At 35.2% G+C, this 20,788-nt stretch overlaps 1 protein-coding gene across 5 annotated transcripts in view; it reads left to right on the top strand.

Moving 5' to 3' along the window:
• The window catches only part of Ptp36E (protein tyrosine phosphatase 36E), a 79,340-nt gene extending 60,845 nt beyond the window's left edge, over nucleotides 1-18,495 (top strand). For 3 of the 5 annotated variants that reach the window (XM_069337304.1, XM_069337307.1, XM_069337305.1), the window contains 7 exons: nucleotides 5,087-5,163; nucleotides 5,764-5,901; nucleotides 11,150-11,275; nucleotides 11,817-12,004; nucleotides 13,002-13,137; nucleotides 16,626-16,688; nucleotides 16,936-18,495. In XM_069337304.1, coding sequence (XP_069193405.1) covers nucleotides 5,087-5,163; nucleotides 5,764-5,901; nucleotides 11,150-11,275; nucleotides 11,817-12,004; nucleotides 13,002-13,137; nucleotides 16,626-16,688; nucleotides 16,936-16,971 — 764 coding nt within the window. In that variant the 3' untranslated portion in view covers nucleotides 16,972-18,495. Of the gene's footprint in view, nucleotides 1-5,086; nucleotides 5,164-5,763; nucleotides 5,902-6,663; nucleotides 6,796-11,149; nucleotides 11,276-11,816; nucleotides 12,005-13,001; nucleotides 13,138-16,625; nucleotides 16,689-16,935 lie in introns of all 5 variants that reach the window. The other 2 variants (XM_069337306.1, XM_069337308.1) reach the window with 1 other exon arrangement.
• Nucleotides 18,496-20,788: the final 2,293 nt, after the last annotated feature.

Here is a 20,788-nt window from a genome sequence, read left to right on the forward strand (position 1 = left end):
CCACACACTAGAATGTGAAGGGACGACGGCATTTCGGTCCGTCCTGGACCATTCTCAAGTCGACTGACACAATCGACTTGAGAATGGTCCAGGATGGACCGAAATGTCGTCGTCCCTTCACATTCTAGTGTGTGGTCTGGTCATCATACTTTAGCCACGTTATTGAGACTCATCGCCTGCAACATTGCCATAATTAAAAATAAAATATGAAACAGATGTTTAACAAATATATAACAAAACGTTGAAGCTAACATAAATACAACAAAACTTTGAAACCAACATAAATAAAAGTTAGAAATTACATTGGTTATGATTTGGTTGTGTATGGAATTGATTGGAGCTTTGAAAGAGCCTTGTTCTTTTTGCATTGTCAGGCACCTTGAAAGAGATGCTGTCATCTTGCCTAGATATTGATATGATATTGACTGATGGTCTCCAAGTTGGCGTGTTATCAGTTTCTAATCTTGTGTTGTTTTTTGTGATTTCGGAAATTTTAATGTGAAGATTTACGAATATGAATACACCTGTTGTGTCAGTAACTGCAGCAACAACATGCATATTTCTGGGATATTAATCGTATCATTAAAGAAGTAAAAAATATTAGGAGACAGTTTGTAGAGTCGGCAGTTATCAAACACTATATCTTTTGAACAGAATTAAAGCAAATTCAACAGTGCGATCCCTTCTTGCTAAATTATCCCCTTGTATTATGCAAGGTTATATGAAGCATTATCTGTATGCTCACAGAGAATGTATTTAAATCAAGGACTTTGTGTTCCTTTGTTAAAAACCGTGTCTTGAGCATAGGAACAATGCGTAAAATTTTTTAAGTCCATTTTTCAAGATGGCAGATATTTACTGGAGCTCTCAAATACTAACTGGGAACACCTTGTACCAGCAGGAGTTTCAAATATTGCAAAATATCTGAAACATCATGTGATGGCATGTGCAGCACAACAGTTAATACTTGAATGGTAATTATAGCACATAATGTTACTTGTTTCTCACTTTGAAGCATCTTCACTTCATCCCACTTTACACCCACCTTCGCTTCACCTACTTTCACCTCACTCCACATCCCCTTCATACCACATTTCATCTTGCTCCACTTTCATTTTACTCCATATTCCCTTCATCAAAATTCACATCACACACCATTTCATTTCACCCCTCCTGTACCTCACTCACACCTTCACCCCACCTGACCTGTAATTACCTTAGTGTAGTTAAAAAGAGGAGAGCTATGCTCACGGAGTCCCATCTTCCCATTACTCTGTGATATGATGCTTTGAAACTACTGACGTCTTTGGCATCTGTACCATTCATACTTATTACAACCATCTTCCACTTTGCTCAAGAGAATTTTATAATATAATTTTGGCACCTTTGTTTCCTTAGCTTGAATCTGTGACCATATGTTCTTGAAGCTGCAGGTGGGAAGAATGCCTCTTTGTCAGTTTTATTGATTCCTGTTATTATTTTGTAGGTAGTGATCTTATTGCCTCTTATCTTCTAGCTTTGTCATATTAAACACCTCTAGCCTCTTCGGGGTATATTCCAATTTACTGTATATTCCAATTTTGGTCTCACAAGAGTGATAAATAATTTATTTAGTATTTCTCTGACCATATATTTAAAGTGATTCTAACATTAGAATGCAAAGCCTAGTCACATCACACAATGTGCTTTACGTGGTCCTCTGGTGACAGTTTACTGTTACTAGAGAACCACCCCCTAGATCACTTGTTTTTTCTGTCAGAAAATGTTTCACCCATGTCAAAAGTTTTTCTGTCACCCCTCCAGTATGTTCCAGTGCCTTTCATTTCACCTGTGTCTGACCCACCTTCGCCTGACTCTAACTGTCTCTCATCCACTTTCACCTAATTCTACTTGGGTCTCAACCATCTTCACCTAACACCACGTGTCTCACCCCCTATCCTTCACCTAACTCTACCACCTCAACCCCCGCCATCTGCACCCCATCCCCACTTGTGAAAGTGTACTCAGGTGTACATCCTGAGTGTACTGAGTGATATACTTGGTGGGTGTATACACCCACTCAGGTTGTATGCCCATTACACCACCTGAGCCTTGCCTCGAACATTTCCCTCAGTGCCCCCACACATTCACCTCATATCATGTGTGTCATCATCTCTACATTTTCATTCAGCTTCACGTCACTCCATGTGTGCTTCCCCTTCACCTCATGTGTGGCCAAAACTGTCAATAATTTCCAAGCATCATATGACAAGAGTACTGGGTAGACAGGACACCATGCGCATAGTTCTTATCCTGAAATTACATTTAGGTAATTACATTCATCTTTACCTCACTCTAGATGTGCATCCCCTTTGTACTGGGTAGACAGGACGCCATGCGCACAGTTCTTATCCTGTGATTACATTTAGGTAATTACATTCATCTTTACCTCACTCTAAATGTGCATCCCCTTTCACTTTACATGTACCTCCACCTTGCACCTCACCCATCCTGTGCCTTTTACCCAATCTTCACCTCACCCCACAGGTGGGGGGTGTGGTGAAGATTGGGAGAGGGTTGAACATGTGGCCTCAACCCCCCCCCCCCCCCCCATGTTCACTTCACTCCACCTGTGCCTCACCCCACCTTTCTCACTGACCTTACCTTCTTTCCCTTTTCTCTTTACAGTACAGTAAAGATGAATAACGATTATACCTCCATCTTTCAGAAGGCATATAATATTTTAGGCTTTATTAGTGCATCTCTGTTAATTACACAATATAATCTAGGTTGTATATATCCTATATACACTAGATTACATATATCCTATATACACTAGATTGTATATATATCTTTTACACTTAAACTTTCATCTACCAATAAAAAAATGTTCTCATTTTGGTGTTTATCTACTTCCTTTTAGCATCATGGCCTCCTCAGAGGTATTTAATGGAAGAGCTAAATGCATTATTGCCATCTACTGATCTTAAGCTGGATCATTATCAAGCAACATTGAAAGCTGCACCTCATACTGTTGAACCCCTTCCCTATAAGTTAGGTCTTGTCAAAGGGGGACCGTTGACAAGATGCTGGCTTCCTGTCCTTGTTGAGGCCACTAGTGTTAAGTGGCCCCTCTAACACTCTAGTGGCCTCAACAAGAACAGGATGCTGGCATTTTGTCAAAGATGCCAGCTTCCTGCCCTGATGATTTTTTTCTGGCTGGATTTTAAAATTTAAGAGTTTGAGCATTTACGGCTTTGGCAGGTAGGCGGTTCCATGGGTATATAACCCTGTGGGTAAAAAATCATCTTCTGTTTTCAGTCCTACATTGTGGCCTGTGATAAGTGATAAGTGCACTTATTATTGTGATAAGTGCACACACTTGTCAAAAGAAGAAAGAAAAAATTATCTAATAAATACTTTTCTGTTTCTATTACTTCTAAAGACTCTGTTTCTCCTTGAGTTACCCACGTGGCGGCCTCCAAACCAGATACCACTCCTGGCTCTTAATGAATCATGATTGCCTACTGGAAGCCGTGACCAGAGTCTGGCCCCCTCGATAGACACATAGGAAAGTGATGATACTAGATTGACAACATTACTGAACAGAAAACCACCAGAAAGACAGAATGCTCTAAAACAAGAAATTGCTAAGACAACATTTGCAATCCTAATTAGAACTATGCACACACACTTGTTGTAAAAGTTGAGTCACCTAGTTAGCTCAACACCCTCACAACTAGATAGCAACCCAAGGATTTGGGGCAACTACCCATTCTTCATGCACTACCCAAGCAGGACTTCCTGAACACCAAGGAAAGAAGGGAAGGGTTGGAATAGGGGAGATGCACATTATATTCGAAGGCAGTTTTTATTTTTGTGGAAGGGTGAAGCACAACACCAAATTTGATCGAGTAGGATTTTGAACTTTATTTCCCTGTGATCTGCATATGTACGGTAATTTACTTTTTAACCTAAGTTTATAGGAATTAAATATTTCTATTTAATTACTGAATCTAATTTGCTTCTTCTAGTATTTCTCAGTCTTCTATGGCTAAAATATAGCACCTAAAATTTTTAAACTTTTCTTGAACTCATCATATTTTTTCTACCAATTCACAAGAAAAATTACTAAAACAATACCAAAGTTAGAAGGGTTATGTATGAGGGTGGGTCGACTCAAATTTGGCCAAGTAGAATTGAGTTTGGTCTTCTCTGTTTACGTTTATAGTATTGCCACATGTAGAATACCATCAGATAGAATCAGGATCTGACTGTATTGTGTATAACTGGCCTAATGTGAATTATAACTTCATACTCTCTCAAAAGTATTATTACAAAAGTCAATACAGAATTATGGGGTTTTCTCCAGCACAGTTTATTCTCATCATCAGATCACTTTATCTAGGTATGAGAGCTGTGATAGCAAAAAAAGCCTATAGTTAGTTATTTGATTCTAAATCGAGTTTAGTTTTAACATCAGTTCTGTGTTGTTTTAAATGCTATGAATGTGGAAGACATCTGTGTTCCTCTCAATCCCCACCTTAATGTCTCCTTTCTGTTCAGAAATATCTTTATTTAGACTGCTTCTTATTTCACCTAGAAAAGCTTCATCCAAGCATTCCTTGAATTGGAAATAAATAAATATATATATATCTATCTCTCTCTCTCTCTCTCAATCAATCACAAATAACAAAACTCCGACATGGGATGCAATGAAAGTTATAACATTTCAGTCCAACGTAGACTCTTATCAAGTCGTGACATAACAATAGTGTGAGATTGAGTCAATATAATATATATATATATATTATTTTTTGACTCCCTATTCCATTCTTGCCTTGTCACGACCTGATAAAGGTCCAAGACTGACCAAAACATTGTCACTTTCATTTCATCTATGTAGGTCGGGTTATTTGTGTATTGTGTCACAGTATATATTGTGTATATTGTGTATATTTAGTATCATAGCCTGTTCTTTATATAGTCAAACTTTCATATTTTTTAGTCCTTTAAGATTGTTAAATTATGTGGAATATTAAAGCTTGCAAATTAAAGACTATTTTAATTCTTATATATTTGTTATGCATTTTCATCTCTTTCACAGCTGACAACTTCAGACCATACATCACGTCATTCCAAGGCAATACCAACACTGATTATATTAATGCAGTTTGTGTTGACGTGAGTATTGGAAGCTATTTTAATTCATATGATCAATAATATTGTAATATGATAAATAATGTGTTGCATTTGTTTTGTTTTAGAAACTTTATAACTTATGCTTCTGAGAAAATACTAGATAGCATTACGTCTACAAAAGTGCAATATATTAAGTGATTTATTATTTAATTCATAAATATGCAAACAAAATTCTCAGATACATTTCTGCTTACCTTTAATTATCTTGAGATATCGACAGAGCCAGTTTTGAACCTCAGCCCAATACCACAATAAAAGTCCTTGTTTGATGATCCTGTTCCTAAGTGCATGTTTTTTTATGCCTGTGATCTGTGATATATGAATATTTTGATCTTGAATAAGAATTTTGCATCTAATATTTTTTTAATTTAAAGTTAACTTGTTTGGTGTTTTGAACCATGCCTTTGTGTTTCATCATACTTGAGAATATGAGATTGAGAAAACAAAGAATGCACTTGACCTTAGATTTAAAAATTTAAACTCTGCAAGTCCTTTTGTATGTCAACACCTCAATTTCCCGACCTTTTAACCTTATCTTGCCCCCCTGCCTTTTTCCGTATGTGTTTTGTTGCGGCTCCAAAGGGGTACTTGAGGCCTCGTGAATATATAGTGTCCGAGTGGCCCCTGAAGTCTACTATCGGTGATTTTTGGTCTCTTGTGTATGACCACGAGGTGACCTCCGTCGTAGTCTTGTGCAACCCCTCACCCTTGGAGGCTTCGGTAAGATGCCCATAAAAACCATTGCATTTGGAATGTCAATCTTAAGTCTCGCTATATAATATTTTAGAAAGTGTTTTGATATTGATTTGTTTTATATTAATGAGAGTTGAATCTACAGGAATAGGAGGAATGGATGCACAGGAGGAAAAGTGGTATGTACAAATTTTATCATCAGAACACTTTCTGAACAACAGATTTGTAAAGCAACAGCAGAATAACAGGAAAATTATTGTTCAGAATATTAATGTAATTATAATTGTCTATACATTACCGTATTATACAGGTAACAGTTAAAACTTAGTTATGATGTAACTCAAGATATTTTTATTTTGGTTTGCCTGTGTCACATGATATTTTTTCCTGATTTGTTCAGCTGCTGACGGCTTTACCTAAAAGTCCTCTAATCCTGGCAGAACTTCTTTACCCAGGATACCGAGATCTACTGACTTCCAGTTTCCGACCTATTGTACAGCTAGAGTGTTTACAATTTATCTTGTGAGCTTTGGATACGTATTCCTTTTAGAATTTAAGGTTGCTTGCTTTGAAGTACAGGGGTCCTTAATTTTATATTCTATCTTGCCTTGAATGATTGTGAAGCCCAGTACTGTTGGCTCTGTATTGGCATCATCAAATTAAAATTTATTTCTATAGCTTACTGACAAAGCCATTTCAACAAAGTTGTAAGCATTTTAGCTCTGTGATTAATATTCCCTTAGCAAGCCTTCATCCCAGCACCCAAGGTGTTTGGTTCCATCTTTGCAGGGCTACACTCATCCGCGAGAGTACATAGTGACGGAGTGGCCGACATCCCAGACCATTGGAGATCTTTGGTCTCTGGTTTTTGACCACGATTGTACTGCTGTGGTGTTACTATGTAGCCCCACAAATACTGTGGTATGAATGCTCTATATTGTATTATGTTTATTTATGAACATTAATCATTCATTAACATCTTGACATTATTTACATGAATCTTGAAGGGAATGGAGTGAAAATATTTGTGTGTGTTTCAATACCTATTAATATGAAAAAATACTGAGGCCATACAATGGGATCAAACCCATGTCCTTGGACTCCTCAGGCTTCACGTTCCTGTGATTTCATTGTGCACCCATTAATATTATCATCACTCATTTCACATGTGTCTGCCAAATGTTGAATGGTTTAATATTTGCTGAGAAATATATACCCTTCTTCAGATTGTTACATATTATTATTGTTATATCCTACCCTCCCGTGTTATTTCTTTGGAAAAGTGAAGAAAATATCAGAGTACAAAAACTAATGAGTTTCTACGCACTATTTTCCAAACCCCTTTTTGCACATACCCCCCACTGGCAAATCTGGGAAAACAGCATTATGCAACAATGAATCCACATTGATAACATCAATTCTAGTCAATTAAACATTACTTGGGCATGTTTGTCCCAGTAGGCATTGGATGAACACTCATTCTTGCTGGCAGAAGTTTAATGTTCTTAATTTAAAGTTAAGAAGTGTTTGACCTGTGAAAAAAAATTTCAACAAGAATTTTTTTTTAAATTTAATTTTACCTTTAATTTTGATTTCTAGTCTAATTATTAATAATTATGATCCATGACTAGAACACATGAGGCACATGAAACTTACCTCCAATATGGTATGGTCAAATTGTATGCAAGACAGTTAAATAAGCTTGTTTTAAGATTGTCAAAACCACATATACACACACACACACACACACACACACATATATATATATATATATATATATATATATGTGTATATATATGTATATATATGTTATATATATATATATATATGTGTATATATATGTTTCCTAATATATATATATATATATATATATATATATATATATATATATATATATATATATATATATATATATATATATATATATATATATATATATATATATATATATATATATATATACATACATACATACAATGAAGGTGAAAAACATGGGGGGATACATAAGGGATAAACATAGGGGCTGCAGAAGGCGTATTGGCCCATACGAGGCATCTCCTATCTAAACACAAAGATTAATCCAGTGTAATTGGCCTGTTATGTTGGACATTGTCTTCTGTGTTGGCATCGATATGTTCTTGTCTTGTCCTTACTCTCATGGTGGGTAGAGTAAATAGTTCCGTGATTTGGGTGTTCATGGTAGGTCGCTCTATTCTTATGTGAATTGCCTCAAGAATTTGTAATCTTCTTGAATCTTGGGTTTTGTCTATTATGCAAGTATTCTTGTTCAACATTTCTCTTGTTAGAGTAATGTCATGGGCTTGTCTCATGTGATTCCTAGGGGCACCAGATTGAAGATGGCATGTCAAACGCCTCGTCAGCTTGGTCGACGTCATACCTATGTACTTACATTGAAGGTTACATCCTTCGTGGGGGCAAGTGTACATGTATACAACGCTTGACTGCTGTAGAGGGTTCTCCGTCGGCTTCGGGCTGTTTTTGATAAGGAGTTCGGAAGTCTTCTTGGTTTTGTAGAATATTATCAGGTTTATGTTTTGGTTAGGAGTAGTGCTTTTTACTCCTTTACGGATTATAATATATATATATATATTTTATATATTATATATATATATTTTACGGATTATATATATATATATATACGGATTATACGGATTATATATATATATATATTATATATATATATATATATTATATATATATATATATATATACGGATTATATATATATATATATATATATATATATATATATATATATATATATATATATATATATATATATATATATATATATATATATATATATATATATATATATATATATACGGATTATATATATATATATATATATATATATATATATATATATATATATATATATATATATATATATATATATATATTTTATTAGGTTGCAATGTATTAGTCTGGGTGTTAAGCTTTGTTTGGTGAGGTTAGGTTTTATTAGGTTTGTTTGGGTTGGGTTAGGTTGGACTAGGTTAGATAAAGTTAGGTAAGGTTTAAAATCCATTGGCAAACTGTCTTGTGTATGAAGTGACTTGTATCCTCTTAGATTACTGTATCATTATCATGAAAATGCAGCACACAGCAAATTACAGAATACAGTATATTCTATCTTCCTAAGGCAACATAAATTCATGAGTGTAGCAACTGAAGTTAATAGTTTCTGGTTTTCTTGACATTCATGTTACTTTTCCACTTTTGCTAATGTTTTAGAAAACACAAATGTGTGTTTATATATGTGCAACATTACCTGGTTTCACCCTACGTGATTTCTTTTAAAGCATGTGCTAAGAAATCTACTAGACTATGTTGGGTTGCTGGGCTCTTCAGTGCAGCTGCTACAATGCATTACCGAGTGAGAAGGCAAAAGAAATATATCCGAAACAAACAACTGTCTCTATTTTTAATGTGATGTATTGTTATTCACAAGATTTTCATAATGATTTCAAGTTTTGTACAAATCTTAAAGCTGCACTGAAGTTCAAAAGCACATCCAATAAGGAGAACTGAAAAACCATTTATCCAATACCTTTTTCCAGTGTGAGATTTGGAAGGAGTTAAGACCGTGCCCGCCTTTCATCACGAGCCCTTCGTCTTAAAAATAACTGTCAAGTGATCATCATATTCCAAAATACTATATACAGTACTTTTTAGCATAGATCATATATATATATATACTTTTTATAGACTACTATATACTTTATTATTTTATTAAATAAATATGAATTGGAGCTATTAGTGTTTAATTAAAGTATAATATATAAATTGAGAGCTTTTGACATTTTGTATGCTATATTTACATTATTTCCTCATAACTGTATTCTTTTTAATATAAAATTATGTCAAGATTTTTATCCTATACATCTATACAGTATGCTATTTACGTTTGTTAATTGTATATTCTGATTATAGACGGAAATTTCTCTTAGAAAGCTGTAAACTAATTACTGTATGTATGGCCAGTCATTTGTTGAAGTTATACACAGTCTAAAACTTCATTTATTTTAAATATACTACATTTTAAATGCTGCCTACATTGTTCACCCAATATGTATATAAATACCCTCAAATTAAAGCTGAAACTCTGCATTTTAACCTCGGCATTATTTCATTGCAAATACAATGTGAAGGATTACAGAGCCAATACAACACCATGTAATGTAACTTTCCAAACTGCACTGTAAAGACAGAACTGTATTTCTTAGTACAATAATTGGAGTTTGGATCAAAGGTATGTAGTTATTTAGTGGGAGTGCGTGAGTAGGGTTATTTGACGAGGCAATTTTGGCAGCACTGGATAGACTTGTTATTTACACATCTCATTTTCCAGTTCATTACTTGATTTATGACTTTCAAATTTAGCTTGCTGTTTACTTTAATCATCAAATTCAGAACTCAGATTGGTTACATGAGCTTTAGAAATATTATATTTGATTATTTTGTCGTCATATTTGAGAAAAATGGATAGGAAGAGTTTTTGCAAAATACTTGTCATACATTCTTCTCAATTTCAAAATCAAAATATGCATAGAAAATAAAAATAAAGATTATCAATTAATGTCATTGTTAGCATATATGCATCCAGGTTATGCCTGATAGTCTAGCCTTATGTGGATAATTCTTTTAGCACAGTGGTCTATATCCTCAGCTCACAATCAAAATTGCTGGGTTCAATTCCAGGGTGGGACAGAAATAATTGGGCATGTATTCTTTCATCTGGTAGAAAGTTAGGCAACTGTTGTGGGGTTGCATCCTGGGAAAGGTCAATATTTGGCCAATGGCAGATGTCAATAAGTCTAAGTACAGGCTTCTTATTCCTTACAGTGAGGGTTATTATGTATAGTATACAGTATCACACTGCCAAGTGACTCATAATTGCAGTATATAATAACATAAAGCAAGTAATTTTCTGGGGGGAGCCCTGGAGGCTCCCCGGAGCCTACGGGTCTCACCCAGAAAATGGCATTTCATTATATTCAACGCTGATTTTTTGAGAGCCCAGTCTGTGTAAAGATTAGATATATTAGGTATAAAGGCTATACTGTATACAGTACTACATACCCGTAACTGATAAGCACTGAAAGAAAGATTAATATGCAATACAATTTTTAACCAAGATTGGGCATTTATACATTACTTTCAATTTACAACAAATTCTAAATAACTTCGAGCTTTACAGAATAAAATTGATTATAAATTATTTTACTAATTCTTCACACTTCCTTAAACAGAACTACCCCATGTTTTGGCCAGAAAAACAGAAAACCATGAAATATGGGCCTGTTTTCACCATAGATCATGTAAGCCACCAGCACTACCAAAATATTCGCTCATGGGTGTTCAAAATCACCAAGAAGGTAAAGTAATTTATTAACAACTGTTGACTTTGTGGTTGACATGTTTTGTAGTGTTAAATTTGAGTGTTTTTCTTAAATTGACTGTAACATTAATGCTTTATTTAAATAGTTTATTACTTATGATATGCTCATGATTTTTCTCATTGATATATTACACCAATATGATTTCTTTGTGATCTGAAGGAGAAACAAGTAAGGGGTATGAACACCATTACCCGCAGGCCAGAGTGTAGGCAGGTCCAATATAAAATCCTTGTTCCTGAGTAGTTGTGCAATTGCTTGACGAGTCCAGATCCAGGATTCTGATAATAATAGCAATGGTGTGGCTAAAGTTAGCAATGTGCTAGTATATTAGGAGGCATTTTGCTGAATTAGGTGATGTCGTCAACTGGCTGGCGCATTAATTTCCAGGATATTTTACATACTCCTATTAGTCAGTGTTTGTGATTTTATTATATAATTATCATTTAAGAGTACTGTTGTAACTCTACACACATCTGTTCTGTTAGTTTATCTATTGAGTATTACCCTATTTATGCAGATTGTATCCCTGACGGAACTGATGGCAGGCATCAAGGCAGAGCCCAAGACGTGCCATCTCTTCCAGCTCATGTGTTGGCCACAGGGGCACAAGGTTCCTACCTCCACTAATGCCCTTGTTGAGCTCATGAACATGGTGGAACGATGGAGACAACGCACCGGTTATGGACCTGTAGTGGTGGTCAGCCCGTGAGTATATGTGGACTATTTTAGACATAGTTAAGTTGTTGACCAGACCACACACTAGAAGTTGAAGGGACGACGACGTTTCGCTCCGTCCTGGACCATTCACAATCGACTTGAGAATGGTCCAGGACGGACCGAAACGTTGTCGTCCCTTCAACTTCTAGTGTGTGGTCTGGTCAACATACTTCAGCCACGTTATTGTGACTCATCGCCTGCACATAGTTAAGTTATTCATCCAGAGGATAATTCTATGAGCGTTAATATAAGAGGGAATACGATTTAAATTGTTGTACAGTAATTTATAATAGGAAACACTTTAAAGTTAAATGGCACTTAATAAAAAACAAGAGGGAATTCAAACAAATTGCACGCAATTATTTTGAATTGAGGGCTATAAATAAATGATCTAATGCATACTTTACATATACAGTACTGTATAAAACACACAAAAATGCTCAAGGAGCCAAGGAGGAACAAAGCAGTTGGCCCAGATTGAGTTTCACCTTGGGTTCTGAGAGAATGCATACCTAAGTGAAATTGAAGTGAAATGCATTTCACTTCAATTGATTTTTCAGTCATCTTTGTGTACTGTATCTTGACAGATATACATATATGGAAGAAAACATAATTCCAATCTACAAAAAATGGTAGCAGGGAAGACCTTTGTATTTACAGACCTGTATTGACAAGTGTAGTAGTCAAATCATTTGAAAAATAATTAAACCAATTGGGTAGAACACCTGAAGAGAAATGATATAATAACTGTATTGTTTTCGATCAAGAAGATCCTGAGTAGCAAATCTACTTTGTTGATCTAGAGGACATATGATCCTCTTGATCTTGATATCTTCCCCCTAATAATACAAGAGGGTCATAGGTGATTATGAATTATATTTCATGTTCCTTACATGATATAACTTCTATAATTGTATTGCTTGCATTGAAAGCATTTAAAAAAAACAAATATGTACGTACAGGTGTAACATTTGTGTGTTCTCAGGGATGGCATGAGTCGTGCTGGGGTGTATTGTGCTGCCAATGCTTGCATAGAGCAAGTGATTCAGCACGGTGAGGTAGATGTTTTTCAAGCTGTTCATACGGTTAGACGACACCGCCCTCAACTTACAAACAATATGGTGAGTTGTCATCTATTATGAATACAATTTAAAAGTATATATGTACAAGTATACTCTGTGTGTGTGGATGTAATTACCCCAAGTGTTATTACTTAAGTGTAGTTTCAGGATGAGAGCTACGCTCGTGGTGTCCCGTCTTCCCGATACTCTTTGTCATGTAGTGCTTTAAAACTACTCATGGTTTTGGCATCCACCACCTTCTCACTTAACTTGTTCCAACTGTCAACCATTCTGTTTGCAAAAAAAATTTTGCTTATTTTATTTTGGCAGCTATGTTTTTTTAGCTCTAATGTGAGACCTCTTGTTCTTGAAGCTGCAGTTTTCAAAAATTATTCTTTGTCTATTTTGTAAGTAGTGAGCATATTGTCTCTTTTTCCTCCTACAGCATTTTAGCTTTGGCATTTTTAACTCCTCTTATCTCTCCTCATAGCTCTTGTTTTCAAGTTCCAGGAGTCATTTGGTAGAATGTCTTTGCTCCCTTTCTAATTTGTTTATGTGCTTCTTAGGATATGGGCACAAGACCACTGCTGCATATTCCAGTTTTGGTCTTACAAATTGCATTTTAACGTGGTTCTAAAGTTTGCAAGTGGAACATAGGCTTCTCTCGTAGTGTCCTGTGTGTGATCCTCTGGTAATAGCTTACTATCTGGAATCACCCCTTGATCTCTTTCTTATCAGAAGCTTTTATATCGTTTCACAGAATTTGAAGGTTAAGTTTGGCCGGTTTTTTCTTATTTCTCATTCCATTATGTGACATTTGTTTTTATTGAATTCCATCAACCATGTGTTGTTCCATTTACTTTGATTATCTAAGTCATTTTGAAGGGCAATACTATATAGTCATCTAATTCCCTGACTCCCCTAGCAATTTTGCATCATCTGCAAACATATTCATGGCACTCTGTATTCTCTCCAGTACATCTGTATAAAACAGAATGTCTGCCTGGCTGAAGTAGGCAGCCAGATGCTTGGAGCTAGTCTCGCCAAACTTTTACACATGAAGCATAGGGAATATGTGAGTGTCATAGGCCAGTCGGGGTCAGCCCAAGTGCCATGTCTCAAGAAATACCGGCATTATAGGTGCTGCTCCTGCAATTTTCATGTTTTGAAATAAAATCATGGGTTGTATTGTCAGTAGTTTGATGCTTACTCCCACAGTTTACCTGGTGGAATGAGGGAGGGGGGGAGAGAGAGAGAGAGGAAGGATAGAGGGAGAATATTTTGGAGAGAAAGTGGAGAGGGGAGAAGGGGGGGGGGAGGGGGGAAGGTGGAAGAGAGAGACTGGGAGAGAGGGGTGGATGTTGAAGAAGTGAGAGAAAGGGATGATTGGGGAGATCTGAAGAGAGGTGAGAGAAAGGTGGAGAGAGGGATATTGGGGGAGAGAAAGGGAAGAAAGATGGGAATAGGAGAAGAGAGATGAGAGAGGGTGGATAGCGGAGGGGAACAGTGAACCAGCTGCTTCTGGGTACCCCCATCTAGTCACTAAACTTGTTCCAACCTTCTACAGCTCTTCACACAAGAAGATCTGTATGGTTTTTCTTCCTACACCTTTGTTTCCTTTGCTTGAATCTATGACCTCTTTTTTCCTTGAAGTTGCTGATTTAAAATATTCCTCTTTATCTATTTTTGTTGATTCCTGATAATATTTTTTAAGTAGTTATCGTAAGGCCTCTTTTCCTTCTATCTAATGGTTTGTGTGTGTGTGTGTGTGTGTGTGTGTGTGTGTGTGTAATTACCTAAGTGTAATTACCTAAGTGTAGTTACAGGATGAGAGCTACGCTCGTGGTGTCTCGTCTTCCCACTTAACTTATTTTAACCATCTACAACTGTTTGCAAAAGTGAACTTTTTATTGCTTTTTGAGGCATCTTTGTTTCTTTAACTTGAATCTATGACCTCCTGTTTTTGAAGTTACAGGTTTCAAAAACTTCTTTGTGTGTGTGTGTGTGTTAGTGGATTTATATGGTAATGTAGCTTTTCCTAGTTTTGAAATTTAAATTATACTACCAATGGCTTTACAAGTTTTTTCTAGGGCATTTCTATTGAGGCATTGTTGAGGCATTTTCAACAATGATTTTTTCCCCCAGACATTAATATTAAATAGAAAAGAAGCTATGGTCACTATAATTTAATGAATTTACCAAAAAATAAATGCATAATTATATATAATTATCATTTTAATAACAGACTACTGCATTTTAAGCATTTTTATATTGGTATTTTCAGATAACCCTAACTATGCACTCTAAATTAAGTCAATTTCTTGATGTGCATAAAAAATATACAGAGGAACCTTGTGTGACGAGCAGCCCCATCTACGAGCATTTCAAGTAACGAGCGAGCCATTTGCAGTGGCTCGCTCTTTACTTTATCTCGATTGACGAGCTTCCACTCGATTAACAAGAAAACCATGTGGTGCTTCCTATCGTTCCCCTGGTTCTTGCAAATTCTCAGACGCCTCCGACAATGCAAACCAATGAAACTTTTTTTAAAAGATACTAATGATGCTGGGATGTAAAGGGGTGACTCCTGTAATGTTGCAAAGCATTGGTTGATTATTTTTTTTATATAGAAACAATTGAAAAAACGTGGAAAAAGAAGACGAGCTCGGTGCCGGAACGGATTAAATTCGTGAATCGAGGCTCCTCTGTATATATTATTTTTTTTTTTTGTATATCATAAAATATTTTTTCTTATGTAGGGAAAAATAATTATTTTAGTTTGACTGTAGTGAGATGAAGAAATGCTGTAGACATCGTATTCTGAGAAAATTTTCAAGTTAGTTATTGTATTTGTAATAGATTTCTCCTCATCACTAATATCTTCCAGGTCCATAAAAGTTCTTGAAATTTAGCACGGCATCAGTCGTTCCTAGCATGGACATCAGTCAGTGGATGATGATACACCTGATATGGTGGCAATCTAGTATCGAATGATGTCCAGATAGAATTTTTAGGACCTTTGAATATTACAGGGAACATCTAGTCTTCATAGATAACAGGCCCACCAGCCCTTATCATTGAGGGCATTGGCAGCAGTTAAGGGTTAAATAACAAAATATTTCTTAGTGTAAAGTATTTCTTTTCTTAGTTATTTCTTAGTTATTTCTTAGTTATTTCTTAGTTACCGTCTATAAACATAGATGGTAATCTTATTTAAGAAATATTGAAAATACTGTACAGTGCATCTATTTGCTTCAGGTACACGACTGTGTATAATAATAATAATAATAATAATAATAATAATAATATTAATAATAATAATAATAATTCAAAATCAAATGCTAATGTAGCTGCAGGTTGCAAAGATGAGACATAAAACAATCATAATTATATTCCTGCTGCCACACACTAATAGTGTATTTGGAGACTTAACAAGATTTGAACATTCACCAAAGTGAACCTTGTAGCTGGAGTTTTTTTTTTTTTTTATCGAGAGTTCTGTATTGTTTATCTTATGTTTGCTTTCGTATATTTTCTCTCCCACACAGACGGAGTACAAGTATTGCTATGACCTTGTTCTTCACTATGTTCTTCACTTTCTGTCTAAGGAGGTAAAAAAATGAACATTTGAACATCGATTGGAATGAAAACCTTTTAGGACCTGCAACCCCCCCACCCTTGAACCCTTGATGACAAACAGAACTAATTGTGCCAAGTGTTTCACACTAATACAGACAAGTGTTCTGAAACTAATGTAAAGAATTACATTATCCCCAACTGTGACAGTTGCTATAATCCTTATGAAACATATTTATGAAGAGATTCATAGTATTATATATGTGATATAATTCTTTACAGAATAATGAAGAATATGAAGAATTATTACTGGAATGAAAGATAGTTTGGACGCCATAGTACCAAGATATGGCATTGGCAATGCCAGAAGAAGCTGGAAATTGTGTTTTTTTATTGTCTCTGTGTGTCTGACAGTGCTGTAATGGAGCACGGCCATGTTTATCTGTTATTAATGTGGTCTTGGTGTTTGGCTCATGGAGGTTGGTTTGAAAGGGAGGATATATATATACTGTTTATTTCCTATTTTTATACATGGGTTGCCATTTTGCAGTCACATGATGTGGATAATTGAAACATTAGCAAGAATATAGGCTGAAGTTGAAAACCTTAACTGGTAGACATATCAAGGCATAACAAAAAGTAGATGTAGGGTAATCGGAATATACTACTAAAATCATGTACGTATGGTATGGACATACTTTGGCTCTTCAGTAGCCCATGTAGGATGAAGTATGACAGGTGAAGTTAAATATGTTTCAAGGGAATTAATATAATTCACAAGACAATTCAGTTTTCAATAGCATCCTTTCAATTGCAAAGGCTATTATAGCATCTAAGTTATTGCTTTGAAGCAGATTCCTGGCAGCACAAAACCCTTACATGAAGCAGGTAGCCTGCCATGAATAATGCATGTAATTGAGGCCTACTTATAATTTTGTTGCTGTTGAATTATTTGCAGTTTTTACTTTTTTTGGGAAATAAATATTGTTGAATACATGGGACTGTGTCCTATGTCATACTTTTGTGTAGCGCATATAGCCATAATAGAGTTGCTTCTTATGTAAACCACTGATTTGCTTTAGATTTCACAATGTTAACCATTGACAGGACAGTCTTAGATGTGCAAGTTTTGAGTTTTCTTACAGCTCTGAAATTATGCAATGCTAAGAATCAACTGTGTTGTTGAAGACAATGTTACAAGTTTGGTATATTGTGTTGTATTGTTATGGAACACCCAGGTGGTGGACATTTTACTGTGGCTCTAGAACACAAAAGGAGGAAGACTTCTCTGTATAACTTGAGCGGCTCTTCATAAACAGCCTCATTAGAACTAAAAGATTCTGCCTTTTGTGTGCTAGCCTGATTATAGTATTTGCTTGTTTATACAGAAATTTAAAAGATTTTATAGATTTATGCTATTTTCTTGTTATGTAAAGGAGAGAGATTATTTGAATATGTATATAGGAATATATTCTACCTTAAGTTGTTGGTGTACCGTTAATAATGAACGTCTTGAATGACAACAATCTTTCCAAGTATGCAAGCAGAATTGTCATTACTGAACAGCACCAAAAATGTAGTTGATACAGTATATTATAGCACAGTTGTCTTTACCACAAGAGAGTGTCGCTGGAGGTGAACCCGCAAATTTTTAAAATGTTTGAACGTTTTCAAACTAACCATATGAACCATGTCAAATTGATTGGAGGTTTGCAGAAGATGCATGCTGTCTATTTGTACATAATTGAGTTACCAGGCTGTTTTGTAAGTAAGCGAGCTAGTTATTGTGAATAAGGTGTGCTCGCCAACTTGAGACACTGAGCCCAATATAAGCATTCCTTTTCCATTGTCTTCCTGACCTATTACCTACCTCTGCACCAGAGGATTTTAGCCACTTCCAGAAATATTAATTAGTAGATCGTAAAATCTGAATTACCAAAAGTATTGCTCAAGATTTCTGTAAATATTCAATTGTCTTGACAGAATGTCTGGTGAGTATTTACATATAAAGTGAAAAAAAACTTATTTTAGTTTTGAATGTATGATAATTTTTTTTTAGTTAATTTTGATGATGTGTGAATATTATACAAACATAAATGAATGTATGCGGAAAATCCACAGCGAAATGAGAAAGGGAGATGAGCGTTTCGGCCGATCAAGGCCGTTGTCAACACCAGACTCAAACAGACTCAAGGTTTTGGCCACGATCGGCCGAAACGTTCATCTCTCTTTCTCATTTCTCTTTGTATTTTCCGCATACAAATGATGGATGTTTCGTGATAGTCAATTGCATATTATTTACATATATATATATATATATATATATATATATATATATATATATATATATATATATATATATATATATATATATATATATAAAATATATAAAATATATAAAATATGAGTGTCAGACCATGAAGGAAGAAATGAAACAAGAATTTCCTTAACCCCTGCACTGCGCACCTGTTTTTAGCAAAAACTTCACAGTGCAATTGTTAAGGACATATTTTTGTTACTTTTATAAATGTTCAGGTAAAGTTAATGTCAAAATGTTTCCAAACTCAACTATGTTCATTTTAAAACACAAAGAGTGATGAAAACATTAAAAACATTAAAATATAGCCTAATTAAAAAAAAAAGACAACTCTCAAAACAGCATCTGTCATTTGGCGCAGTGCAGTGGTTAAGCACTTTCATATTTAATAATACATCTTCAGAATAATACATCCTTCTGAAGATATATTATTAAATACGAAAGTACTTAAGGAAATTTCTGTTTCAATTTTTCCTTCATGATCTGACATTGTCACATTTTTCATCACATGTTAATTTTCGTGATTTACACACACACACACACGCACGCACGCACGCACGCACACGCACACACACACACACACACACACACACACACACACGCACACGCACGCACGCACGCACACATATATTTGCAAACACACATATATATATTTGCACACACACATATATATATTTGCACACACACATATATATATTTGCACACACACATATATTTGATTATTATATATGTTGTTGAATATGACCGAAAGGGTAAGATTAATGATTCTAACGCGAATCTTCTCGATATTTCTTATATTTTTCTTCACCGTCGAGGGAAGCTGAAAAATTAACTCTCCAAAGTTCATTTTCACAATTTATTATGGTCTGATGCCTAGGGATGCATTTCATGAGGTACTTCTTACATTTTCAAATATAAATTTATCATGCTTTTGCAAAGGCTTATATTGGCTTGGGGTGAGGTGGTGCAGGACGTGATTGAAATGAACAAGTGGATTTCAATCACGAATTATCTGTCGATAATTTCTGTGTTGCTTGTTAATATTTCTCTGGTGATGGTCTGGTTGTGTGAGGAGATTATATGCTCCTTGATGGAGTCCCTGTTGTTTGTGCATTGTTTATCACCTAGAAAGAGACGCCTCATGAAATGCATCCCTAGGCATCAGACCATAATAAATTGTGAAAATGAACTTTGGAGAGTTAATTTTTCAGCTTCCCTCTACTGTGAAGAAAAACATAAGAAATATTAAGAGTCGTGTTAGAATCATTAATCTTACCCTTTTGGTCATATTCAACAACATATGTTTAAAAGAAAAACTGCTGCCAAAATATACTAATATATATATTTATTTAAATAAATATATAGATGCATTCATGGATATTGCAATTGGCTACTTCAGGAAAGTTTTAAAAAATAGACAGAAACAGACATTGAATAAGTTCTTTGCAAAATTGAGTGGTAGTGAATCATCGGGAAGGGAAGTAAAATGGCATCAATCACCAGAATTGAAGTTACCAGATGTTTTAATGGAAGGTGACTTCCCTTCTAAACAATAATGCCTTTTCCCCTCTTCAGCTTCTACCATCATCACTCCTCAGTAAAGTAAAGGTAAAGTTCTGGCTAAACTTCTATTTATTTATGTATTATTTTTTGGGTTGGGAACAGATTAGTTTAGTGTCACCAATAGTTATATATGAACCGCCTGCCTGCCAAAACCGTAAATACCAAAACACTGCTGAATTTTAAAATTCAGCCACTCAAAATGATTAGGTTAATTGGGGAGGAGGGGGGGCGGGGGAGACTTTAACAAGCCACCGG

The sequence above is a fragment of the Procambarus clarkii genome, chromosome 37 (assembly GCF_040958095.1).
Source record: "Procambarus clarkii isolate CNS0578487 chromosome 37, FALCON_Pclarkii_2.0, whole genome shotgun sequence".
Taxonomy (NCBI): domain Eukaryota; kingdom Metazoa; phylum Arthropoda; class Malacostraca; order Decapoda; family Cambaridae; genus Procambarus; species Procambarus clarkii.